Source organism: Dermacentor variabilis, chromosome 1 (genome assembly GCF_050947875.1).
Source record: "Dermacentor variabilis isolate Ectoservices chromosome 1, ASM5094787v1, whole genome shotgun sequence".
In the NCBI taxonomy this organism is placed as follows: domain Eukaryota; kingdom Metazoa; phylum Arthropoda; class Arachnida; order Ixodida; family Ixodidae; genus Dermacentor; species Dermacentor variabilis.
In genome coordinates this window covers 283,905,132-283,932,514 of record NC_134568.1, presented here as the reverse complement: position 1 = coordinate 283,932,514, position 27,383 = coordinate 283,905,132, and the positions used below count along the sequence as shown (strand labels likewise).

The 27,383-nt window shown below is 42.5% G+C and overlaps 2 protein-coding genes across 6 annotated transcripts in view; one reads left to right on the top strand and one right to left on the bottom strand.

The window, feature by feature from the left end:
- ncm (pre-mRNA-splicing factor nucampholin) overlaps positions 1-9,542 on the bottom strand; it is a 110,195-nt gene extending 100,653 nt beyond the window's left edge. Inside the window, exons 1-3 of one of the 4 annotated variants that reach the window (XM_075677154.1) lie at positions 9,358-9,542; positions 8,269-8,561; positions 5,111-5,454 (exon numbers count right to left, since the gene is read on the bottom strand). In XM_075677154.1, the coding sequence (XP_075533269.1) occupies positions 5,111-5,454; positions 8,269-8,510 (586 nt within the window). In that variant the 5' untranslated portion in view covers positions 8,511-8,561; positions 9,358-9,542. Of the gene's footprint in view, positions 1-5,110; positions 5,455-8,268; positions 8,562-8,923; positions 8,944-9,200; positions 9,274-9,357 lie in introns of those variants that run through there. The other 3 variants (XM_075677132.1, XM_075677137.1, XM_075677147.1) reach the window with 3 other exon arrangements.
- A 12-nt stretch (positions 9,543-9,554) lies between these two features.
- Positions 9,555-27,383, top strand: part of E(z) (histone-lysine N-methyltransferase E(z)) — a 68,768-nt gene continuing 50,939 nt past the window's right edge. For both annotated transcript variants that reach the window (XM_075677180.1, XM_075677172.1), the window contains exons 1-5: positions 9,555-9,694; positions 11,891-12,005; positions 13,591-13,719; positions 13,871-13,984; positions 14,104-14,311. In XM_075677180.1, coding sequence (XP_075533295.1) covers positions 11,898-12,005; positions 13,591-13,719; positions 13,871-13,984; positions 14,104-14,311 — 559 coding nt within the window. In that variant the 5' untranslated portion in view covers positions 9,555-9,694; positions 11,891-11,897. The remainder of the gene's footprint in view (positions 9,695-11,890; positions 12,006-13,590; positions 13,720-13,870; positions 13,985-14,103; positions 14,312-27,383) is intronic.

Sequence of the window (27,383 nt, the reverse complement as noted above, 5' to 3'; positions counted from 1 at the left end):
TAGCAGCATCTTATGTGAATGTATAAAGTGAAAGGAAATCATGGAGTCAATTTACACCAAGTAAAGTAAAGAGCACTTATACAGCAAGGAACAGGCTATTTGAAAATTAGAAGGAGTATTCATGTGGTATTCACAACCGCTTGCAAACCTGCACTCAGCCACCATATTCCTACAGATCATCCAAACAGCACATAAACCTTCACTGAAACCACATATGCACAACAGAGAAGCCCACATCCATCGAAACAGGAGAGTTGATAAAACTTCACAAACGCACAACAGGCAAATTTACAACTGCAGTATCTAACTTCTCCACGCAAAAGTACATATATATTTCCAGCATTCACCAGATCCTGTTACGTGAGGGATAGTAACAAGAGATACACCTCTGAAAAGACCTACAGGTGGCAAAGATCACTTGTAAACATGGAAAAGCGTGGGAATATGAGAAAGTAAACAGATGGTAAAGACCAGAGTTCAAAGTGCACAAATGATTCATTCAGTGAAATGGCTGGGACACATAATGCTTTAAGTGCATGATAGCGCCAAGTATTAACAACCAAGTGCCTGAAGTCAATGACTATGTTCCATGACCACCTTCCTTGTTTGTTATCTAGGTTTCCCCTCTCACCTTTGCAGATTTCTCTGTTCCTATCTGCACCTTCCCTCCACTCATCCCATGATGTTGAAGGCACGTGCAGGTGACAAAACCCTTATTAGGTTGAACCTTTTCAATTTCACAAAGCTCAACATATCATTTTTGATTCACTGAGTTTGATACCTCAAAATTCAGATTTAAGCATGATAAACTCAATGCAAAGCCCACAGTGGAACTTGATACTATAGAATGTGACATAGCAGGCTATCATTTTGGAATATAAATACAGGATAGACAACATAAGAAATATATACCAGCCATTATTTCTGATGTGGAACACTCAAATTTTTATATCTAGGCCCCTGTCATTTTCCCAGGTAGACTGCATGGCTAGGCAGATGTGAGCAAAAAGAAATTAAACTTCAACAATTACCTAATATTTACGTTATTACATCATCATCATCATCATCAGCATCATCATCATCAGCAGCAGCAGCAGCAGCACCATCAGCCTATCTTATGTCCATTTCAGAATGAAGGCCTCTCCCTGCGATCTCCAATTACCCCTGTGCTGCGCCAACCAATTCCAATTAGCGCCCGTGAATTTGTTAATTTCATTGTCCCATCTAGTCTCCTGCAGTCTTTGACTGCGCTTCTCTTGTCTTGGGACCCATTCTATAACTCTAATGGTCCACCAGTTATCTAACCTACATATTACATGACCTGCCCGGCTCCATTTTTTCCTCTTAATGGCAATAAAAATATCGGCTATACCCGTTTGAAGCATAATTACATATGTGCCAATTAATTTTTTATTATTATTCACTTTGGGAGACATGTAGAAACTGCAAAATTCAAGCAGAGCAGTACTGAAGTCATGTCTGTTATGCAGAAATCTTAAATCTAGTACACCAACTTTGAGGTATCAGCTCCTAAAATTTGCTGAAAAATGCATTGACGTTTCAGTTAAAGGGACTGATGACCAATTTTTTAGGGCTTGGTTTTTTTGTAGCGCAATGCAAACCTCACCCTCAGTAGTGTTTACATCTGTAGCGGTTACTTCCGAAAGTGCGTGGATATTTAGTAAGTAGAATTTTTCGATCTGAGCAGCCCTGAAAAGTAAGAGTCCTTCCTTCAAAGATGCTGAGAAGCGAGAGCAATGTCGATAGCCTGCTTTGCAAATTGTGAAAGCCACCCATTGTTTTGCTTTCACAGGAGGGAGTGCAACTGTGGTTAAACACCTACATTCTGACCATTTCAACCACTTTTGAAAATAAAAAGCTGGTGCAATAAGTTCGCGTTGTTGTACAGACATTTCTTATATTTGTACCGCATTTTTCTCCAAGTACACGCCTACATCATGGCTGGCTGGCCCCTGTCGTCATCGTTCTGTTGATAGACGGGCCAAGGCAACTCGTCGAAAATGAAGGCAGCGTCACTTTTCTGCTCACTACAAACAAAGGCTTATCTGCACACTGTAAGTCGGGAAAAACTTATAATAATAAAAAGTATACTGTATTTCAATACTAATAAAAAGACCAGGAACCGCGTACACTAGTAGAAGGTCACGTAGTGGACCTCTTATGCAGGTTGATATTTTTGCCGCGTGGGGTGCCAAAAGTCATTTTTCGCAACTTTTAGTGATTAATTCAAAATATAAATCCACGTGTAATGAGAAAAGCATGGCTCGTTTTAGCAACTACGATAGACAATCATTCCATCAGCGGGGTTATCTCGATTCATGTTCTGAGCGGTTGTCTGTCCCTTTAAAATTTAACTACTAGGGAACCGCTTCTGTGAAATTGTGAACTGGATTGCCAATTCATTTTTCACAGCACACTTCAAAGGGCCCCTCACCAGGTCTGGCCATTTTGAACTCACAAGCGCAAAGCATACAATGCGCGCTAACGATCGTATTTGAATTTGAAGAATTGCATCGCTATGCACAGCGGAAAGGTCTGAAATTTCAATCCGGGAGAGGCGGGAAAAAGAACAAGGAAAAAAAAGAAGAAAAAAAAAAACGGCAAGGAGAGAGAAAAAAAATGAAGGTGGGGCCGGTGACGTATGTGTCACGCGATTCTCGAGCTTCGGTATGGGAGAACACACGGAGGGAGTTTTGCTTGTGAAGACTAGACAGGGCAAGTGGAGAGTGTTTCTTCGAAGTGGTGTTTGCCTCCTGAAATCATGGGTTCGCGGCACTGAAATATTTTTATCTCGGCTATTAATGAGCCAATTTGGAAAATTTTTCCAGCAGCTAGAGGACACATAGCTTCCAGCGTATAACCACAATTTGCTATGGGGCCTGGTAAGGGGCCCTTTAAAGATGCATATCCCTAAAGTAGTGCATGTCCTACGATTTCCACTAAGTAGACACAACTTCACTACTGCTCATCTTATATTTTGCAACTGCAACATGTTGTCAAAGGACATCAATTAAAAAGATAAATAGCACATTCACGGTAATTAATAAAAATATTTTGACATTTTCATGGTGCTAATGTCTCTTTGGCTGCATACCCTCACTGTGAGCAAGGGAGGAGACCAAGATATAATAGGCTTTAAAGAAAGCATTCCACATTACAAGAAATAGGAGGTAAAGCCTAGTACAGTTGTGTTTTCAACTGTGTACTTGTTGCTCAATGTAGGTTATGAACTTCCAAGTAAAAAGAAAATTTGACCACTGCACTGTAAAAATAAGAAATTTCCTTTCCAGTTATATAACTCCGATGATAATGCAAGAATATTAAAGGTGCTAAAAAGCAAAATTAGGTCAGCCTAGATTGGTAGCGTACCTTTCAGGCTTAAGGATATACTAATTTTGCGAGTGGAATGATGTGATCAGGTACAGCTGTTGGCCCATTTTCAGCACTATTGGTTATGACACAATGGTAGTGTGCAAGTGGGTTGGCAAGATCATAAAGTCTACAAGAGGAGATGCTTTCATATGTGCAACACATCCTCTAAATCCCTGTGTCCACAAAGCAAAACTGTCCATAACACCGCCTTCCAAACTTCCACTATGTATAACACACATGCAAAAATATACATGACATCATAAGTTTAGCGTAAAACTGTCAGCTTTACTGCAGGCTGTGTATTGTTCACTTATGAGCCTGCAGTTTCACTGCGCAATGCAACTTACACGAACAATTTTTATGCACGATTTATGCACTCAACGCAATGTTTGCAGTTGAGAAACACTATCTAGATTCAAACAAGCACACAGGTATTATTCTAATTTATTGTGAGATGTGTATGTGTGTGCATGTAACTGCAATGTTGGTACACCCCTATCAAGTCAATTGCATCTCGTTGCCTTTGTTCCAAAACGCTCTGGAGCTTCAATAATTCTTGCTGATGTAATTTGCAAATAAACAGTGTGCTACCTTTTTTGCTTTCAAACCATAACGAATGAAAAATTGGCTTCAAAGAATAGTGCACAGTTTCAAGAGCAAGGCCACACATGAAAAGTAAACATTAATTTTAAAAATTACTGCCCCTAGAAAACTGCCATTGATTCAACAATAGATTGCATGCCTTGAAATTAGAGCCACATGAAGGATGCTACTCATGCCACAGCAACTTTGGTAAAGTTCCACTTGCCCTATAAGTATGAACGACACCTTCAGTGTTACATTGCTATGTATAAATGGTTTTCTTGCTTAAATCCCTAGCTCATTTCCATTCAGATGACACTCGGGGAGGGACTTTGGCAGTGGTTTTTATCCCATACCATGTTTATTGGCAGAACATGGCAGGTTACGCAAATAAAGATAAGCATACAGCGCAGTCTGCAGGTAGATAGCCAAAGACGCACACTTTCACTAACATTGATGGTATCTCCACCAAGAGGGCCACTCCATCCTCAATATAATAAATATTAAAAAAGTGAGAACTCACTATACTATGTAATGTGTAGTGTATTGAGTGTAGTGAAAGCAGCTAATTTTATTACTTTTTGACAAAGTAGGAAAGTATTTCCACCAGTCATAGTGCCTTAAAAAGCTTACCAACAAGTGCCAACTTCAAATGACATCTGCGCTTACACTTAAAGAAGCAAGTGGTTCATGTACAATAAGCATTTATACCTGTCTGCACTGCCTCATTTGGATCCACCTACTTACAAGATGACTAACTCTCAACAGCTCTGTGAAGCCTGAAACTGTTACACAGAAATAAGTGGTAAGGGTGACAGCAAGAATAGTTAACAAGTACAGCACACTGCTGGCATGAATACGTTGCTTGGATAGCCTTTTGTTGCTAAGTTTATTGTTCAAGGCTGCTGAAGTGGTGAGCAATATATATATAGGTTCTCTCATAACAGCACTTATGGCTGACTATATTTCCAATTTTTTCCTATTACTTTCTAAATGACATGAAGTACCAAAATCCAACACTAACACAGTTAAGCAAACTCCAACGGAGACAGAACATGCAAGTACAAAGATGCAATACCGGTCCTATTGTTATCCCCCCTTTCCCTATTATTTGAAAGACAGCCCAAGGCTTCACCTTTGGCAAGTTCCATTCGCTTTGCAGCTTCCTTGCTGGTTGGTGGACTTTTGGTAGTTTTGGCTGCCCTTTGATGGGTGTGCTTTGTCAATGCTGTACTATGCTCAGTCCTCTCAGCATGGCTCTGTGATACAGGAGCGGCCTCCTGTGAGGAAGTTCTTTTGTTTTCAGCACTTTCATTCACAGCAGTGGATGTGGGAGCCTTCACTTTGCTTTCATTTGAGCTTTCTGCCTCCTCCTCTTCAGTACTATCACTCTGAGAGCTTTCAGAGTCTCTGTGACGATATAGGATGACCTCCTCGCGTCGGCCACGCTCACGGTCACGTTTCCGTTCTTCAGCATACCTGTGCAGACCCATAACCACATGATATTGCATACAGTTGTCACAATCAGTTAACACCACAAGTTTAACGTATGCCTCAGAGTGACATCTGGGGCTGTTCAGGATGCTAAAGTGAAGGTTTCTAGAATTTATTTATTTATTAATATGAAGATAGTGCATCCTGTCAGGGCCTACCACCACCAACTTTGGTCACTTCAGGTCTATAATACACATTAAAATAAATATAATACACATGCACAAATTTCTGAATTTTACTCCCTATGAAAGACAGCTGGTCAAGCCAGGTATCAAAGCTGTTTACACTCTTGATGTCTTAGCTACTTAAAGCAACAGAATCTGCACAATTGAGTTACACAATGAACCTATCACCAATGTGTTGCTTATGGGGGAAAAAAAGGGAGAGTAGCAATGAGAAACTCCTGCAGTGGTTGGATAATAAACCAGATGCTAAAGTTCCACATGCAGAAAGAAACAGAAAACAACACACTAAATGTAATCTTCCCTCCATTAAAAATAGCAAAGTGACTTCTTTCTGTAATGTGGAAAGTTCGGCGAGTTGGTGATTAATCATCATACCTTGGTGATGAAGCAGTGCACTGACAAGGACAAGGCGAAGACACACAAGAAAAGTGAAAAACACGACACACAGCGAGTGTCATGTTTTCTTGTATGTCTTTGCCTTGTTCTTGTCAGTGCGCTGCTTCACCACCAAGGTATGATGACTTCTTTCTGTGCAACTGAAATCCAATGAAGTTCTAGGCACTACATCGTAATTACATTATTTTTGACATTATGAGTAAAGGTGTAATAAATAAAATGCACAGCAGATGTATCAGTTTAAAATGACGCATAATAGATGTTTCCCTAATGAGGTCCCAAAATGAAAGTTTGACTCGTGATGTAGATTTTACTCACACTGAAGAGATGTGGAATATTATAGGTGAAGCCATTTGGAACACTCATAGGGAATGCATTCACTGATAATAAGTGACAGGTAAAGAATTCAGAAACAAACAATCCTCCAAGAAAAGTTGTAAACATGTACCAGCAAGTCACCTCATCTAAAGCTTTCCTACCCTCTCTTCACCTTACTATTTATGTCCCCACCTTTGCCTTGCTCAGGCATTGCCTGAACCCTGGGATAGCCATTGTGTCTGTAAAAGAATTAGTTCCGTTTTTGTGGCACGCCTCTCAACCTGTGCGCAAGGAGGTGCTCAGAGTGCTAGGTGAGATGAAACAGCCCCTCCTAATCCTTGCATTCAGAGTCAAATCTTAAAGGCACATTTGCTTTCACCTTCAAAAGTGCATTGGTGCCGCACATCACTGAATCTAATTCATTAGTAAAAAGATTTTTCGAGCGCTTAGTGGACAAGCGGAAGGAAGGCAAAAGGAAGCAACTGGACAGAAGGAGCACTGGAGTGTTCTTTTGTCTTGCTGCTTTGTTTCGCTTTCCTCTTCCCTTTTCCACTAAGTGCTGGAAAAATCGTTTTAATAATGTCACAGCTGCAACTAGCCCAACTTTTCATTACGTAGTATCTAATTTAGTTTCACTGTGACCAGCAGATATCAGCTGTGAAATGGGCTGAGCAAGTTTACCTGTTCTCAAGAATTAAGAATGAGTCTCATAAAATATTACACAGTAGTGTAGAGAATCATTCCAGCACTTATGGGCATTGAACCGAGTGTTACAACTACTACTACATCTATACCTCCTTCTGCAATCTACCATTGTAAGCTAGGAAATGGGTTGGACATGTCCATCCATGACTGAGCAGAACGATGCAAAGAAAAAGGCTTCAACACAGCAGGTGTAAGGCCACATATGAAAATAAATAAAAACCTTCATCATCAGAGCTGTATTCCACTATGGTAAAAGAATATGACTGCCAGTGGGCACATATTTCAGGAGGTGTTTCATTAGTGACAGGTTTTCGGCTGCATGTGGTGCCATTACTTGAGGTTCCAGAACAGCGTGGACTGCATCCTGCAATGTGTTCTTCTCAAGATCACATGAGAGCTTCAAAGCATATCGCAGAGTTGGGGGCTCATAACTGCTGTTTGCCAGTGTTTTTAAATTTCTCTCTATATCTGTTCATGTTATTAAAAATACTGTAGGTGAGCTTTCTTTAGCTACTGATTGTAACATTAGGAGGTAGTAATTAGTAAAGAAGTTATATTGTATGTAATTTATTTTCTACAGCAGAATTTGCCTGCATTGTGTTTTCATTACTGTAAGATTGCCTTCAGCTATGGCCAAATGTGTTTCCTGGAGTTGATTACATTGGAGTTTTATATTCTCTGCATTTTTAATGTCTCCCTTAATTCAACAATTCTTTCACAACACTGCTGCTTCTAGTATTCAGATAAATGTCAGTTTCTATAATACTAAGTTATCACCATCCACCAATTATTTGCAGTAACTTCTTTCAAAAAGTTGGAAGTCAGCACGGATACAATTGTACGCTGACTGAACCATGTTCGGCACATACTTTTGCTACTGAGGCAAAGTCAGCATTTTCAAAATGTCCAGTTTACTATTTCACAAGGCTCTGAAGCTCATTTCACTGGTTTCTCCCATCCCACTGATTTCGCCATAATTATTAAATACCTTATTCCCTGTCTATATGAGGGCAGCTTGGGTGAACATTGTCTTTTTCTAGAACTGCAAAATACAGTGTCACTTCCTGGTTTTTGCATATTGCAGACATTGTGGGGCTAGTGCGCACTACACACATATACAAAATTAAAAATCACTTTTAAATATACAATACTCATGTTTCCTTATAGAAGTGCCAGGTAGCTTGTGAACACTTGCCGGAGATCCCTCTCCCTTGTGGCTGAGTCACGCGAGTCCACACTCCTTTCTCTTGAGTCTGTGCTCCTCTCACGTGACCATCTATCCCAAGGGAAGCAGTCCCACTGCTTTGGCCCGTCCTGGGAGTCAGATGTCTTTTCACCAGTAGCGTCCTCTTGCAGAGGGCTCTCATCTCCCAGTAGCAGGCAGTCTGGATCTCTGGGTGCTTTACGTTCCAGTGCTTGCTCTCCTTGATCAGCCATTATCAGAGATCCAAACAGTGCACAGGAGACCCTTCAACAGTTCAGACAACTCTGAAAAGAAATAACAAATTAGCTGCTCTGAATTTTGTGTGTGTGTGTAAACTTGATGAGCAATAACGGTAAAAGAGCTGAAGCGAGGTACGGGCAATCTACCGCAACAAGGTTGTATGGAATAATAAACGTGGAAAGTAAATCTAGATCCAGCTTCTCATTATTTTTCAACCGTGACATTTGTTGTGGAATTGGGCTCGATTGCCTCTTCACGGATTTCACCAAGAACCTCTAATTTATTGAGTAAAGACTCAAATTCCGCGTGAAGATGACTCGCGCACAGACGCCTAAGTGTAGAAAGAATCGCGTCTAATAATAATAATAATAATAATAATAATAATAATAATAAATGCCATGCGCACTACGGAGTGCTCCACTGCCGCAAATGGCTTCATAATAATAATAATAATAATAAAAGAGTCCGCTGGGCCGCTTTCACTAGCCTCGCGGCACACAGCCGACCGACTAAATGGCGCCTTCATATGCGTCTGGCATCAGCATCAATAGTATAAAGTCCGGCGTGACCAAAATAAATCCATAAACAACTTAGCTTACGTACACAAACGAAAGTTTGGCTCGTCGCAAGAGTTTATGCACTGTAGAAATTATAACAAGAGGATTAAAAAAGGCACTGCTTACTACATTTTACACCACGTAGTTACACGACTTCAACGAATTGGCGCGCATTAATGCAACCATACATGACCGAATCGAGCGTTTCAGGCGCTCGCGCAAAACAGGGGTGGGTTAGTTCTAGCAACAAAGGTATTACAGAATGATTTGAAGTGAACGTTACCTCACATGTCCAAATAAAGTTCGCGCTGACCTCCGCTACATAGAAGAACAATATTGAAACTGAATTTCGGCAATACGCCGCGTTCAAGTATAGTGTGATAGTCGTAACCAAAGAAACCTCCAGACAGTGCACAAAACGACAACAGCCGAGAGCATGCCACAGAATTCGAGAATTTTGTACACTGCTGTTTGCGCCCTCTACTGACCTAGCCGACAAGCGACATAGCCAGCCGCGGTCAGCCGTGTCGGCGCCTTGGCGCCGTGTGCTCGACGTGGGGTGTTCTGCTGCGCGTTGTTGTGTTGTGTTGACGCTTCGACATCGCCAGAAAGCGTTCAAGGCGAGTTCATACGATACCGCACATTATAATTGTCCTTTGATACTGATCTTTTGAATCTTTCCTAGCTTATGTATGTGGGGTGGTCCTATATTTTGCCATGAAATGTACCATCATTGATTGTTCAGAATGTTTAAAGGGCTTGCTGGCGAGCCGACGAATTTAAAAATATTTTGCCGTTCGCTATGGGTTAATTTTCCGCAATCTCTTGTGAAGTATACGTGGTGCCCACAGCTGAGCCGGTCGACCCATATCACCAGGCTTTTGTAGCATGCTTCTTATGCATGGTGTTACAACCAAACTCAGGTCCGCTTGGATTCGTCGACATATATATAGTGTGAAGAGGTCGATGCATGCACCATCCCAGTTGAAATTTCACGTTTGCTGCTGCTGAACAATTAAGTCCGTGCTTTGGTGCGTCCAGTGCAGTACGACCTGCCCATTCGCATGGCAGTGCTCCCGAATGCTGAGTATTCCACACTTCAGACTTTCCGGACGGTCTGTTTATTATGACGCGTATATCTATATCGCTTTTTTGTGAAACCCCTTGCTTTCGTATCGGTTATATTTTATGTACGTTATTGTGTTGAAATATGGTTCCAAGGATATATGTAGAAACTGGCAAAGGGCAAAGCAGCCGTGGACACTGGGGACTTTTTTTTTTTTTTTAAGCAAATCTTTTTTTGCTCTTCATTGTGGGCGCTGGCTGCTGCTGTCGTGTCGAGTATACAAGTTGGGCCACTAGGATTGTTCAGCTCGCATGTGGCACTGAGTATATAACCATTATTGGCCAATCTCTCAGAATGGATATGTGCCTCTAGCCAGGTACGGTACCTGAATAGACGAGCAGAACAAGAGGCAAGAATTGAAGAAGTCGGCAACAAAAGCAGCCAAGTGTGGAGAAAGAAGTAAATGGAACAAACTGGGACTACAGCCTGCACTGAGTTGGACAAGCGTTGAGCTACAGTGAAGTGCACAAAAACTCTGCTTCAGAGAAGTAAAGCAGTTCACAACATAAGCAGCTGAACGTGGACAAAGAATTTAGGTGATCAAAATAGCACCAATTTGTGCATTGAGCGGGGAATGTTAGGCTGCACAAAAGTGAAGTGGAAACATTTCAGCAAATACCAAATAAAATTTTGCTTATCACCGATTCCCACATATGCAGGTTTTTTTTTTATTTTTGCTTAGCCAAAAGATGTGGCCAAAAAATAGTTGGCCTGCTTTACTATCATCAGTCCTTCTGCTTTTTTTTTCCTTCCTTTACTATCAATATGTATGTGATGTTTAAAAATAAATGGTTTATGTAAGTGTTCAGATGGGGTTGGTGTTCTAATTGTATTACTCCGTTGCTACTAATTAGCACAATGGAAAGAAAGAACTGGTGCCGGTTCTGCTAAAGCCAACTGAAATCTTTAGTTGAGCTAACAAACCGTTACACCTGGTTACTTATTATCGTAAATGTGCCCTTGCTGCATTTGATTACTTTTTAAAAACCTGAGGCCCTACTCCAATGCAGGGCATTTTATTCTTGTCAAAAAGGTTTAATTTGAAGCCTGTGCCAAATGTTTTTCAGGCCAAGAAACTGGTAGCATGCAGCTGGGGTAACTTCAGTGTCATGTGGCAACATAAGCCATTAGTTACGGTACAACTGAAGATTTTTGGACTGTATACAGCAGGGGGCCTAAATTTATTCTGCCTTGGCAGTGTACTTGCCACTACCTATCAGTCTGGGCCAAGTGCATTGAAAGTGCAGTTGGTGGCATGTTGAGCACTCACTGGTGGCCCTTGATGATATGCTTATTTGTCATGGCCAAGCTACATTAGGTTAGTAACTCTTTATGTCATTTCCCATGATCAATAAGTCTTTTTAGTGTAGCTCAAGGAAAAAAATGAAGGCTTTAATAATTTGAAGAGCTATTCACTTTAATACCACTATATCTTGTCTGTGTGCAGGATTGTAGCTCTTGGCTCAGATTGAGCCGAGTTTGCATATTGGGGATTAATTTAATGACATGGTTCCATCAGAAAAAGAACTTGCACCTTCAGCCATCTCTTGGACTTTAAATAAGTTTTCGTTGGTGAATTCATTTTATATTGGATATCAAGACACACTTTTGCCGTGCACTTAGTGGTAAAATACTTTTTTCTTTCAGTGTTTCTTTTCATAAGTGAACATATTTTTTTGCTTTGTTATAGGGTATTCATGCAAATGGATGTGAGCAGAGTGAGCCCAGAATGGAGAAAAAGAGTTCGTTCTGAATACATGCGGCTCAGGCAAATAAAACGCTTCAAGAGGCATGATGAAGTCATGGTACGTATCATATGTTATGTTAGGGATAGTTGTGTCTAAGAAAATGAACACAGGAAAAGAGGATGTTGCCTCGTTTATTCCTGTGTTATTCCTTTTATACGCGCAACTCTTGCTAACAGAGCCTTGTACCAACTCACCCAGCAAGGAGTTCTAAAGTATCATATTATGCACTGAAAGTTCTTGCCAGCATATTTGCATGCTAGGGATAAGCAAGCATGCCTAAAATGTTGCATTCTAGAAACATAGTTTGACGCATGTTCACAATTTACATTGCATAACCATGAATTAGTCTCTGGCACATGTCTTGCATTGTTTTAGCTGGATTTTACCACTTGAGTCGTGCATGATTTCTGGCACAAATTTTCTAGTCTGCTTTCACTGCTGTAGCAACCTGTTACTTGCTCTGTCTTTTCTTTTGTTCTCACTTTCTTTTTATGAGAAGCTTAAACTGACTTAGGATTTCATGCATTTATGTTTTGGCTCTACATGCATTTCTATCAAGAGGTCTGGTTAAGATTTAGATGTCTTGGCTTCAGTGGTGAGCTTAAGCACGTGTTAGTACTCGACCTAAGAATCTTGCAAACGCATGCAAAAGATTGGCATTGTTACAATTCAGCATTTTTATTGTAGTCTGGCTAACTAGGTACCCGAGATACTGCAGATTTCCTTGGTGACTATAGAAGCCTTGCCCCAGTCAGTGTTATTAGAGGCTGCCACATGCTATGCAAGAGCATTGGATGGATTAAAAAAAATTTTTTTAAATGTAATTCATGCATTGTTACAGGAGCATTTCAAGATTTCATTTTTTTTTTCTTTTAGCATGAATTACTGCCCAACCAGACAAAGATGTTAAACCATCGATTTCATTTTACATGCATTTGTGTGATGCACATGTTGCAAAAAAAAAAAATTAAAAGAATGAATAAATAAAAAAGGGGGGCCAGCTGGTCATTTTCATGAGGGGCAAATCTATTGCGATCGGTATACATACGGTCTTTTGCGGACTGTATTCCGTGGAATATAGAAGTTTAAAAGTTGAAATTTTGCAGAACGTCATTTTAGATTTATTTTGACGTTGGTCAGTGACTTGCTTCATTTTCTAGCAACGCTTTTACCTGACCAGATGGTATTCCGTCGAACTCTTGACTATGTTAGCACAGTGCACCTGTCCTGCAGTCCACTCATTTCACACTTCAACATCAACAGATGTCTATGACAAGGTTGCAGCGGCTCTCTAGTTCACCAGTGATAACTGCATCTATACATCCATCAATTAGACGGCTTCTCCTGATGGTCTACCCAGCCTATTTTTATAGTGGGGTAATGGACATGCATTTTATGCATTCATTTTGAGGCATCGTTTTTGTCCACTCTGTGCACCGCACATATATAATATCTCTTGTACTTTTAATGTCACAATACAGGCCACATATTTGTAGCCGTGTTTTGTTTACTTTTAGTCATCTTTACAGCCTGGCTTACCTTGGAACATCAAATTATGTTTCATGAGCGAAATAGCATCTCCTTGCTCGGTTTCACTGGTAACAAATGGAAGAGTATCTAATATTATTTTCTTTCATTTCAGGCTGCATACATGACCAACAGGCGCTTCATTATTGAAACAGCAGCTCTCTTGCAAAAGCAACAGACGGAGACCAAGGCCATTCCTCTTTTTCCTACTGACATGCCAGTACACCTTCCTGTTATGAAAAAGGTATTGCAGCATTATGCTTTAGGAAAGTGCTTTATTTCTGGAAACACCTTAAAAGTTCTTGCCTAGGTTTATTTGATGCTGGCAATCGCTTATTTACATGGCAGTTGCAAAGTGAAAAATCTTTTTTTGTTTGTTTGTTCTTTTCTTTAAGTGTGAAGGGGAGTTGGCAGATGGGACCAAGCAGGTAGCACCAATGCGCATAATGTACGCTGTCAATCCTATCCCAACCATGTACACGTGGGCACCTACTCAACAGAATTTCATGGTATAGTATTTGTTTTTGTGGTCAAGTTTGTTCATAAAGGGACAGTTGCATTTCTTGGTGATGTGTTACTTTGGTAAGAGGCTTTCATTTTCCCATAAAGATATAATGCTGTTCAACAGGTGGAGGATGAGACTGTACTGCACAACATTCCCTACATGGGAGATGAGATTCTGGACCAGGACGGCACCTTTATTGAGGAACTGCTAAAGAACTATGATGGCAAGGTGCACGGGGACCGAGATGCGGGGTCAGTGAATGACGAACTTTTTCTTGAACTGGTTCATGCTCTCATGGCCTATGATGATGAACCAGGAAGCAGCAACCAAGGTGGGTTACAATGGCAGTCATGCTAAATGCTTACTTTTTCAGGGACTAAATGACTAACCAATTGCATGGAAGTATTTGGCCTGGGCATACACATGAAGGTTTGGCCTAAAGTGCACTTATTGGTAAAAGCAGTGCAGAATGGGCATCCTAATTGATTTGCCTGTATAAAGCCCTGAAAGCACACATTGCGCTCAGGCCATGTCCAAATCATCATCCATTAGTCAGCAGGTAACTGTGGCTGCCAAGAAAATGAGTTTTTTCAAAAGTAGGACTAACCGTGAAGTGTTTGTTTAAATATGGCAGTGCGTAGGTACCAATTCTTACTACATTATGATGATGATTAGTTGTTGCAATTGTTTTCTTAAATACCTTATAGTTCATGCTTTTTTTCTTAATTTAGTGGATTTTCACACTACCATCAAATTGATGAGTTCGTCACCTGCTCTCATTTGGAACACTTCATGTTTGGGATGCATTTTATTGATATGGAGGTGCTTGCTTAACAGATACAAGCAGATATTGGCACACTCACTCACTTTTCTTCATGCTTGCCAATCAACTTCTTTGTTTTGGCTCACCACCTCTTCTGGAAAAATGGCAGTTGTGCACACATTAAACATTTGCTGTTTTCTCTCATTTCGTTTTGTAAGAGAAGAGTAATGGGCTAAGAGCTTAAGCCGGTATTACAGTTCAGTGGCTACCGACGAAATTTTGTCTTTGCTCTGGGTTTTTCACTTGTGTGCAAAACATACGCTTGAAATTTTCAGTCAGCTTGTCTGATATCCTGTTGATGCTGCTGACAAGTTTTGCATACTTAACCAAAAAGGAAAGGCAAAATATTTTGTTAATGGGTGCTTTCCTGTCTTTTTAGTCTTGTGTAACAACAGATGCATTGAACACGCCCAAGTGTTCTCTTGTTTCCATGGCAGTGCTCAAGAGCTCTGTTATTTCAAATTCTGGAAGACCAGCACTCAGACGAAGACGAAGAGTGACACACACATTGCACTGACTAGCAACTGTATGAGTTTGAACTATGCTACACCATCCGGCCCAAGTTCCTACCCTACTGAGGCTCTGTTATGTTGTTAGCAACAGCGGCACCATACATAACAGGTGAACTCTACATAGATCTTATAGCAATTGAGTGAACAAAGAGCTTGTTCATTTTTACATAGAGTCATATATATATTATACTTAACACATAACAGCACACCAAAGATTGCTCTTGTTTCTGTGCCTTTGTAAAGCAGTCTCTACCAGTTTTGATGCTATCTCTGCAACAGTTTTCATTGCACCTTTGAGTAATATGATTTATACGCCTGTCACTCGGCAAATTTAATATCATTTTCAATTAATGACATTTACTCATAATGCCATTTGTTTGCTGTCACATGGTAAAATGTAATGACATTAGTTGGAAATGACATTTCCAAACGAATGAGTTTGCCAAACTCATTCGCATTCGTTTTGGAACCAAATGTGTATCTTTGACACTAGGAGCCTATCGGTCAGCTTCGCAAACAGTACATGCTTTTTCATTGCTAAACAAAAAAAACTATTGTTCTGTCAATTTGTATTGCCTAATTATTTAATGACAATTAGGTGTATCTTGGTGCATAATTACAGAAAGCTACTTTTGCTCCAGTGACTTGACGGCTGTCTTTGGCTTTGGGTGTGGCATTCGTGTTTGTTCGCACTGGAGCATTGGCCACGGCCACTTCGATTGACTTGACATAAATGCACGCACCGACAATGTGGATATTAGGAGCCTGCATGCGCATCAGAACGGCAATGACATGCAACTTCCATTCCTCTTCAGAACGAAAACAGATAGGATGCGCCCGTCGTGCATTCCGCCATGTTGCTTGCCTAATCTTCGGCTTGGCGTGACTCAACTTGGTTGGCATTGTCGACGTGTTAGTAATCCAAAAGCACGGTGTGTAAGGGAGGATCACAGATTCCAACAGAATTTAGCATATTGGAAAATAATTATTGTAGAAAAGTGGCTGTGATGCTATTTTTGCCTCTCTTTTCTTTTTTTTTACTATTGTCACTGTAATCATGTTCAAATGGCATTAGTTTTCGCTGTGTGACAGCGCGTGGTTATAATAACATTAACCGCAACAAATGTAATTCGTTGGAAATGACATTAGACTTGCCATGTGACGGGTATTAGATAGTGCAGGTATCTGTTTAACAAAGACCCGCCGTGGTTGCTCAGTGGCTATGGTGTTAGGCTGCTGAGCACGAGGTCGCGGGATCGAGCCCCGGCCTCGGCGGCCGCATTTCGATGGGGGCGAAATGCGAAAACACCCGTGTACTTAGATTTAGGTGCACGTTAAAGAACCCCAGGTGGTCGAAATTTCCGGAGTCCTCCACTACGGCGTGCCTCATAATCAGAAAAGTGGTTTTGGCACGTTAAACCCCATAATTTAATTTTTTTTATCTGTTTAACAAAGTTTACGCACGAATAATTTTATCACAGCTTGATTTGCTAAAAGAAGTAATACATATGCATATTTAAAATAATGCCATATGTGTTATGCTACAAAACCAACTCTGTGCTATGCAGCAAAAGCCATTGGGTCCTGTAAGCCAAACAGGAATTTGAGCCAGAGAGAAAGCTGATCGATTGTTCGGCACTAATCTTCCTGGGTGCAAGGCTAGTGCGGATGGATCCTGATCAGATTATAAGTACACAGTGGACAAAATAGGTTCTTTTCCCAAGGCACATGGCTAGTTCTGCGCCCTACTTCTCTTTGCTGCTTGCACTTTGTGAGGTGCAGTGTGCACACTATGTTTCTTGGTAATGCAAGTGTTGTCTACTTTCAATTGGATTGAATAAGCACGTATGGCCTCTCTTGCAAAGTAATCGCAAAGAATGCATCAGAGAGGACCCAGTGTAGTAAACCTGGTTCGTTCCAACGCATTCTTTGCAATTACTGTGGCAATGGTAAACTCTAGGCGAAGATTAGGTGCACTGCTAGACTCTGCTAGCACGTGGTTGTTACCTTAACGCATCTGCTCCACATAGATGCACAATAGTTTACCGGCGCCCTTGAGGCAGAAGTAGAGCATGCTATTGGCAAACCATAATGCAGGAAGTCTATCTTGTGCCAGAAGAAAGCAGTGCTGTAGCTTATTTATTTCTGTAGAATCAAACCATATTCTTAACTTTCATTGCCATTGTTATCAATCAGTTCTTTGATTTCACGCAGGGTGGCAAGTGTTCCTTTTCCTCGGCCGCATTGTGCAGTGAAAATAATGTATAGAAACACAGAAGCAACAGATGGTCCATATAGTTAGCTGGAAGCACTGCCTTGAAAGATATTCTGTATTTATTTCCTTGCTGATATTTTTTACAAACAAGCAAATGACTGATTTTTCAGACCTGCTAGATTATTAAGACCACGTGGCAACACCACTTTTTCTATGGAAACCTCTTTTAGAAAAACCAAAAGCGAAGGAATGATTGACGCAAAGAAGGTGACACAACACAAGTGCTCATCTCACAACTGATTTGTACTGTCCACACGGAAAAAATATATTCAGCTTAGACCACTTTATTATATAACGGCCTAAAGTATAGAACCAGCTATTAAACGACCTTTTCTGGCTCATGTTTACCCTCCCACAAAACTCCATTTATATGCATACTGCTCATAGTGCAGACACGAGACAAAACACTGGTTATAATGCGGCTTCTGTGGGAAAATCCTTCAGACTAGTGCGGCAGCAAGCATGCTTCTCAAGTAGGTGCACCGCTGATGGGAGGGGAATGAAATCAGGGTACTGCAAAGGAGGAGACATGGAGCAAATGAACGAACAAGGAATGATAACAAATGCGGCAATGGCAGTGCGACACAGGTGTGCATGGGTTGCTTAGTCAACGGAAAAACCTTTCCTTGAGTGCTGTCAGTTTAAGCAGTATTGCGCAAACTAAGTTGGGAGCCTTTAGGCTTTATGTCCACATGCGAGCTTTCACCGTTACTACCAGTACGCGCATATAGAAACGTGATAGGTGTTCACAATACTTGGTTGTCGCAGCTGATCGCCCAAGAAATCAAACTCCGCTTCACACATGCTGTGGTAAGTTCAACCTGTGTGTGCAATCACATGCCTAATCTCTATTTCATCATCTATCGATACGAACATATTAAGAATGAGCTTCCCGTGACGGCATGCTGCCCAGCACCCCTGCTGCTCAGGCCTAACCAGCATGCCTTGTCAAGAGCCGGCGACCAAATGGTCACCATCACAGTGACTCGAATGGCAGCAATTTGATTTACTGCTGCCATGTTTTTGACATCGCACGCATACGAATCAGTCCTGGAAATGAAATGAGACACTGTACGGCATCCAAAATTTCGGCTGCCTTTCTATATCAATTCTGCGGAGTTGATGGCAACGCTAGGGAAATTTATAATTATCAAACAAGTCTTTGAATAATCAAGCGGATATTAGCGACTCTTGTGACTTACGCTATAAGCTGTCTATGCTGTATACAGATACATTGCACATGCCAAGAATAGCTGAAAACAAACATCAAAGGCACATGTCTGATAATGATCAATGAAGTTTAATTCTCTTTCATGAAGTAACAAGTTTCTGTGCTCCAGGCTTTTCTGGGAATGCAATACCAACTAGCCCACCTATGCATCCTATTCTATAGAACCATGACAATCAAAATTTTGGACACCATACAGTGTGTTGCTCAATTTTTCAACATAGTGGCATAGTGGTTTCGGCATTGTGCTGCTAAGTTCTAGGGTGCAAGATCAAATCCATGGGCACGAGGCTGCATATTGATGAGGGCAAAATGTAAAAACGCCCATGAACCCCAGGTTGTCCAATTTATTCCATAGTTCCCCACTACAGCATTCCATCATTTCGGCATGTAAAACCTGTGGGGGTTCCACTCTGCGTGCAGCTAGGGCTGAAGGCGAGCTCCAGTCCGGCAGGTTAGGGGTCCGGCATCCAAGAGAGCGGGTCTCCCCTGGTGGCGCTGTTTTATACCTTTTTACCTTTGAGAGGGGAATGTCCGCCTCACCCGTCAGATACCTTCCCGCGAATCAGGCAGGAAGGGTGAACGCCGTGTCGTGAGAGCGAGGGAGATCCGGGAGAGGGCGTAGTGCACCGCTCCCGTGTATATGCCGGCTCTCAATGTGACCGCGACGACGCGGAGAAAAATGGGCACGTGTGCTCCCCACAAACCCTAGAATTTAAGTATTTAAAAAAATTTTTTTAGTGTGATCTGTGGCGACGATGTGTGAAACATGGTTGGTGTAAAGAAAGTTCTATGGATTATGGTTCGAACACATATTCAATTATGCAGTATACTTGCTCATTAGTCAGCCTATTCCCACTGTTTGACAGTTCGGATATAAAGAGCATAGACGTTTATCTTAGTTTGGTGCTCTAGGATATTTTGACCATCGTGCCTCATAATCAAATCATGGTTTTGGCACATAAAGCCCAGATTTTCATTATTTTGACCATGTTTTTTACATCTTTGCTGACTGCACTATATTGCAACTTTGATTAGCAGCTTTGTATGGAATGGTGCTTGTTAGGCTTAGCAGCTTGGAAAGAATGGTGCTGCAACTAATTTATCAGTAGATCTACCGATTTATTCCAGATTTTAGTCATTCAGCGCTAATTTTTCAAAAATTCACCGGTCATCACAATACTCTCTAATGTGAAATTAGAGCGCCGCTCTATACATGTTTTATTTTGTGACATATTGGCAGGCACAGGCAGTCTGTCTCGTGTCACACGTTGCGAACGGAGCCATGTATGGCGTGACTGCCTCACTAATCTGGGAATTGCAAAAGCCAGCACATGGGTGGTGCGTTGGCACAATTCACAGCAGAAGCTGCTGCGAGACCTGACAGACGACTCGCGCTACTCTTGCGCCATCTCGTAGCCATCTTTGCTGCACTAGACTTTACTTCTAGTCTTTTCACCATAGCCTTCTCTTCTGTTTTCTGTCTCATGGTTCCGCTACACTCTCTTCCTTTGCTTTACTCCTCGCATCTTTCATCCCCCGCTGATGTTTGCTGAGGAACGGCCACCTAACGGCTGTGCTCTAAAACCTACCTATTTTCAGCCTGTTTCAGAAAACTATGGCACAAGCTAGAACTTATTCAAATTTAATTTTACTTGGCCATATTATTGATACCTTGTTCTCACAGTCAGTAGCACCTTAAAGGGATCCTGAACCACGCCTCGCACTTGGTAAAAAAAACATTCTGTGGATAGCATATGCTGCTGTGAACTTCTGAGCCAAATTTTGCACATGGCAGTCGCAAGAGGAGCATGAAGTCACCTTTTTCTCAAATGCCCTTTTCAACAGAAGTCATCTCCTCACTCTTTATTGGGCTGCCACATTTCATCATATTGCAGATTCCCATTCGCTGCTGCTGTTGGCCAATAGCTTACAGCAATCAAAAAGGGTGTTTGAATCAGTGTGCTTCTTCCTACTGTTACTGTTTTTATTGATTGGCGCAGTTTAATAAACAGGCTGAAGGAAGTGAAAATCTGCGTTTCAAATTTCGATACCAAGTTGTGTACTTCCGGAAGTACCACTGTCATACCATTGCCGACTATAGCCTGCTAACGCTCGGCCATGTCCACTTGCATAAGAATGAAACATTGGACACACTGCTTATCAGTGTGGTAGCCGTTGGGTACCATTATTTTTTATCAGATTTGAACACAGAATAAGGGTCAATAAGCATCGACCCATGCAAAACTTATGGTCAGACCAGACGTATGCTTGCCAGAGCATGCTCACTCCCTGCTGCTCCTGGCTAGACTGCTTCGCAGACTTTGCTTCATATTGCACTGATGACAGCACTCTAAATATGTAATTTGGATGTGGCTACTACCCATGAGTCTAGCTGGTGCAGGGAAGAGCGGCTCTACAACACGTTGCATGGCCCGACTGAAGCACATGAGCACAAGTGCACACTCCAGCCCTGTCATGCACATAGTTCGCCTCTACAGTTGCACGTTGCTGTGTTTGTAGTGGGCTTCTTTGAATTTCCACTTCTGGCTACCTGCGGGCTGCCAGAGCCAGCCAAGAGCGCCTTTGTTTTTCTCAGGTTCCTCCACCCACCGTGTGGCACAGTTCCGCCGTGCGTTCGTTTTGCTCGGGCTGGACGGTTCTGGCTATCCGCGGGTGGCCAGAACCAGCCAGGATGATTTTGGTCTGACTGCTCTCTGGAAGTTCTCTGTCTAGCAGATGCCAAAAAGAGGCGAAGAGTGCTCACTGCCATCTTTGTGGGGACTTGACGGATAGCAATGTTGGCGCTTGAAGACTTTTGCCTCGTTCAGCCAACTGGCAGCTGTTACCTCCGGATTGCATTACTTCTAGTGTTATCTACTGAGGTTCTAACACACCGGAATGCCTTACGAGGCGGTGCACTACGAGTGGCCTCAAACCATTTAAACGTTTCTTTTTCGTGTGTGTGTGCACGCGCCCCGTGAAGGCGTCTTCCCAACCGTGAACAGCGCCCCATGCTCTTGATCATGCGTGCATGCTGTCTGCATCTTGTTCCGCGGACATTGTAGTCCGCTAAGTTGTAGACACTCATCCTCACACATTGAGATGCCTTTTTGGTTCATCTTTCTCTGGTGGTATCCCTTTTCACATCTCTCGCATATATGCGGGGATATTACCTCTTTCTGCAATTGGTGAAGGCAGTGCAGCTAGCCCGTGTTCGCTCTGTCTCTCCGTCATTTGCTTGAGTGCCAACTCGAAACCTATATGTTTTATCTGTAGGCCATTGATGTTATAGGAATGCAGTAGTTGTGTAATGGCCACACACTTGTTGCTCTCATGATCGGCCAATACTCCGCGCAGAGGTGTCTGCGCCAGCAGGCGTTTGGTGTATTGCGACACCACGTACCCGAGCACATAAGGGTTGGCCCCTCCTGGGTTTAACTGTGCGTGGCTTAGCCATGTCTGGGGAAAGGGGGATCCTAGGGGTTGAGCCGATGCCGAGTGTTTGGACCTTTAAGGCCCATCGGTAGAGGCAGCACACCTCTTTGGGCCCGGCTTCACGTAGACGGCACCCCTGGACTGACCCACCCGGGGAAAATTGGTAGTTAACCTTTTCTTGTCTCTCTCTCCCTCCAACCTTCATCTTTCTCTCACTTTGCATCTTTTCTCTCTTCTCCTATCTTCCATTTACTTCCTTTCTCCAGGGCGGCAAGGATTAACTCTGTATGGCTATCCTACCTTGGGTACACCATATTAGGTTACAGTGACGGCGTATGACAGGCGTCGTGCAGACTTCTATGCAAGCTCTGCCGCGTCCCCTCGTTGGGCTCCGTGGTGGGCGGTCAGCGTTGTTGCCGAACATACACACTTTTTCTTTTGGCAGCGCAAGCTTCCGTTGTCTATGATCAGCATCTGAAAAGATGCCGCACTGAAGCACCGTTCCAATTCTCCTTTCAGAGCAACGCTCCATCATTTCCCAAGTGCTATGTAATCCACAGCGAAAACAACGTACCAGTGTGAAAGCTCTCACCATTCCTGGTGGCCAAATGCCTGAAAGACAAAATTGAACCGACATACAAAACCTCGAAAATGTCTAGCTGGGAACTCTTCTTAGAACTAAATGACAAAGATCAAGCACAGAAGCTCTTGGAACTTACCAGTATTGGCGACGTGACAGCGACAATTTCACCACACAGAACACTAAATGCAAGCAGGGGTGTGACATCAGAGGAGGACTTTCCTCCCCTGAGCAATGAGGTACTGCTTGCGGGTTTCCAGGAACAAAATGTGACCAAAGTATAGAATTGTCATCTGCAGAAATGACTAAGAAATCCCGACAAAACATGTCATACTTGCCTTTGGAACAAGCGTAATGCCTACTTCACTGGATGCAGGGTAAAAGTAAAAGATCAGACCGTATATCCTGAACCCCTGACTGTGTTTCAAATGCCAAAGGTTTGTGCATGCTTCACATGCATGCCGAGGCCAAACCACCGGTGCTAAATGCAGCTCCAATGGTCATCAGTCTGACAACTGCACTTCTTCCCACATTGCATTAACTGCAAAGGAGACCATCCACCTTACTCACGGTCTTGCCCTTGCTGGAAAAAGGGAAAAGAAGTAAGTGCACTGACTGTGAAAAAAAAAATCTTGTTCTTTGAAGCAGGCATGTACCCAGGGGGGTACGTGCCTCCCGAAATCACGTGGCATACCCCCCCTCCCCACCCACGCCACCACTCCTCACACATTCCTAAAGCGCCGCCAGATCAATGTTGAGACTTCGCAGCTGTTCATCGGTCAGCATTATGCTGCCTTTTTCACTCCTTTTAGATGGCGGTAGTTATCGGCATCTCTTGTAATGTGAAGGACAGTTTTCTCGTAGATTCCGCACCCGCGCGATTAACTCGAGATACGTTCAGTTGTCACCATCTATTCAACCATCACGCGCATAGCTGTTGCTTTTGTTAGTTCAACCTTCTTTGTTTAGGCTGATCCTGGGACCAGGAGAGGGATGCGGCTGTTACTCAGCTGGTCTGTACTCTCATGGAACGAGTTGCGGCCGGAGAAAACGCCAATTGCGTTTAACTTATCCCTTTGCTTCATTGTTTCCTTGAGTTACGGCTCGCCGCGACGATGGCAGATGCCTGGAACCATATACACGTGATATGAGTTAGATAAGGTGGGAAATAAAATAATGTGAAAGAGCGTCCATCATGAAACCCTGCAATAACCCTTAAACCCATAAGCAAGATGACTGCCGCCCGTTACCTCGTCTGTTTTTCCCTAACTGTATAGCACTTTTCGTTCAAAATTGGCAACTGGAAACAAAAATAGCAAGGAGTTGAGAAATTAAGCGATCTACTAAGGGAGAGAGCCAAGGCAACAACCAAACTGCAAGCAAAAGCGAATAATAAGAAAGCTAACCGTTGTTTATGAGAATATTTATGGATCAACATCTTTTTATTTAAAAAGGAAGTAGAGAAAACGCCGCCGGAAGTGGAGAACAATTACTTGTTTTGAATGACGCTTCTATAGTTATCGGTCGAACCGCCTCACGTAGCCACTTCTCTGCTGTGCTTATGTGGGTGTTTTTCTAACCTTTTGCAGTGAGCGCAGTACGTCTAGAATCGCAGAGTCCTGCGCTCTATGCGGTTGTATGGGACTGGCGGCCGCACAGCGTTACGCAATTCACGGAACTGTCAAAACTGATCAACAAGGCAAAAATAACTGATATTCGAAACTATAACATGAGAAAGACTGAAGAAGCCGTAAAAAATGAACGCAGCCTGAAATCAGTAAAAAAAAAACCTGGCATAGGACAAACCATGATGTGTGCACTAAAAGATAAGAAGGATATGATATCATCAGCAATCTCGAAGATATAGTAAAAGCAGCGAAAAAATTCTAAGCTGACCTGTATACAATACCCAGAGGAGTCACGATAGTTCACTTAGAAACAGTAATGAACAGTATACAGAAACCCTCCTATAACTGGCGATGAGGTCAGAAGGGCCCTGCAAGACATGAAACGATGAAGAGCGGGAGGATAATGTGGAATAACAGTCGATTTAATCAAAGATGGAGGAGAGATAATGCTTGGAAAACAGGCGGCTCTTTATACGAAGTGTCTATCGACTGCAAGGGTCCCAGAAAACTGGAAGAATGCACACATTATACTAATCCACAAAAAAAGGAGACATTAGGGAATTGAACAATTATGGGACCATTAGCTTGCTCCAAGTATTATATAAAATATTTACCAAAATAATCTCCAATAGAATAAGGTTAACACTGGATTTTGTCAACCAAGGGAACAGGCTGGCTTCAGGAAGAGATACTTTACAATGGATCACATCCATGTCATCAATCAGGTTATCGCGAAATCTGCAGAGTACAATAAGCCTCTCTATGTGGCTTATATAGATTACGAAAAGGCATTTGATTCAGTAGAGATACCAGCAATCGTAGAGGCACTACGTAATCAAGGAGTACAGAACGCTTACGTAAAAAGCTTGGAAAGTATTGCTACATGCTTGAGGTATTTGTTTGTTTGAACGAGGCGCGTAGGCGCCATCACTCCAGAAAAGAGGAGGAAGAACGAACTGGGCTCGCGCTGTGAATCTAACCGGTCAGCGCTGTAGCCGTTGTAAATATAATTTGTAAATAGTTTCTCGTCTTACTGACTCGTCTTTCGCGTTAGAATATCTACAGAGGTTCTACAGCTACCTTAATTCTACACAAGAAAAGCAGGGAGATACCTATAGAGAAAGGGGTCAGACAGGGAGACACAATTTCTCCAAAGCTATTTTCTGCGTGCTTAGAAGAATTCAAGCTATTAAACTGGGAGGGCTTAGGAGTAAAGATCGACGGCAAATATCTCGGCAACCTTCGGTTTGCCGATGACATTGTTCTATTCAACAACAATGCACACGAGTTACAACAAATGATTGGAGACCTTAACAGAGAGTGGGGTTGAATATTATTATGCAGAAGATGAAGATAATGATAAATAGCCGGGCAAAGGAACAAGAGATCAGGATGGCCAGTCGGCCACTAGAGACTGTGAAGGAGTACATTTACCTAGGTCAATTAATCAGAGGGAACCCTGATCATGAGAAGGAAATTCACAGAAGACTAAAATAGGTTGGATCGCATACGGTAGACATTGCCAGCTCCTGACTGGAAGCTTACCATTATTATTGAAAAGTAAGGTGTGCAATCAGTGCATTTTGCCAGTGCAATATGTCCAGTGCCAATGCATTTGCCAGTGCATTTCCCAGTGCATTATGTCAGTGCATATGGGACAGAGACTTGAGAGCAAGTTAAGGACCAAGCAAAGAGCGATCGAACGAAGATTGCTAGGCATAATGTTAAGAGAGAAAGAGAGTGGTTTGGATCAGAGAGCGAACGGGTATAGACGATATTCTAATTGACATCAAGAGGAAAAAATGTAGCTGGGCAGGTCATGTAATGCGCCGGTTAACCGTTGGACCATTAGGGTTACAGAATGGGTACCAAGAGAAGGGAAACGCAATCGAGGACGACAAAACACTAGGTGGAGCGATGAAATTAGGAAATTCGTGGGCGCTAGTTGGAATCGGTTGGCGCAGGACAGAGGTAATTGGAGATCGCAGGGAGAGGCCTTCGTCCTGCAGGGGACATAAAAGATGATGATGATGATGATGATGGAGGTGGTGGGCCCCCCCCCCGAAAAAAAATCCTGGGTACGTGCCTGCTTTGAAGCCAGAAAGCGACTATCACACCTTTCGCGAAGAAGTTATGCCGATGTGACGCAGGTGGGGGCAGTGTCACAGAGGCCTCAGGAGTCCTCCGAGCCCACACAGAGTGGTCCCGCAGTGACCTCTCCCGCTCCCGTGGTGAAAGCAGCCAGTGCTGTTTCATCCTAGTCGAAGGGCCTGCAGACACCAGTTCCGCAGGGCCTTAAAATCAACCGAACCCCAAGGCCCGAGACACGTGGCTCGGCGCCCAATTCTTGGTCCTCCAGCGCCTCAAAGAGCGATGGAGGTCGACGCAAAAACCCTGGTGTCATCGACGCCGAAGGACAAGCGCTCTCTTGAGCGTGGAAAGAGGGGCAAAGTCCCAAAAACCGCGTTAAATAAGAAACCAATAACATAAAGGTTATCGCTCCTTTGTTATCACCTTCTTTACATCTATGTCACCTAACATCTTTCTTATCTCTTGCTCACTCGTAGTGCCATTTTTTACCTTTGAGTTCTAAAATGGCTTTTATTATCCACTGGAATTGCAGTGGACTCTTATGCAGCTTAGGTGACATCAAGGGCATGTTAAGTAACTTCTCTACTGTGGCATTTTACTTACAGGAAACAAACCTAGGTGAAAAACATAAAAAAATTTTAAAAGGCTCTACTGTCTTACTGTACAACCACACTCAGGTGAACCGGCTTTCGTGTGGTGTAGTAATTGTTGTGTAGGGCGGTACCACAGCCAGAAAAGTTACCATTAACAGTCACATCGAAGCTGTTGCTGTCACCATTTTAGCACACAAAACCATCACCATTTATTCAATATACATTCCACCGCATT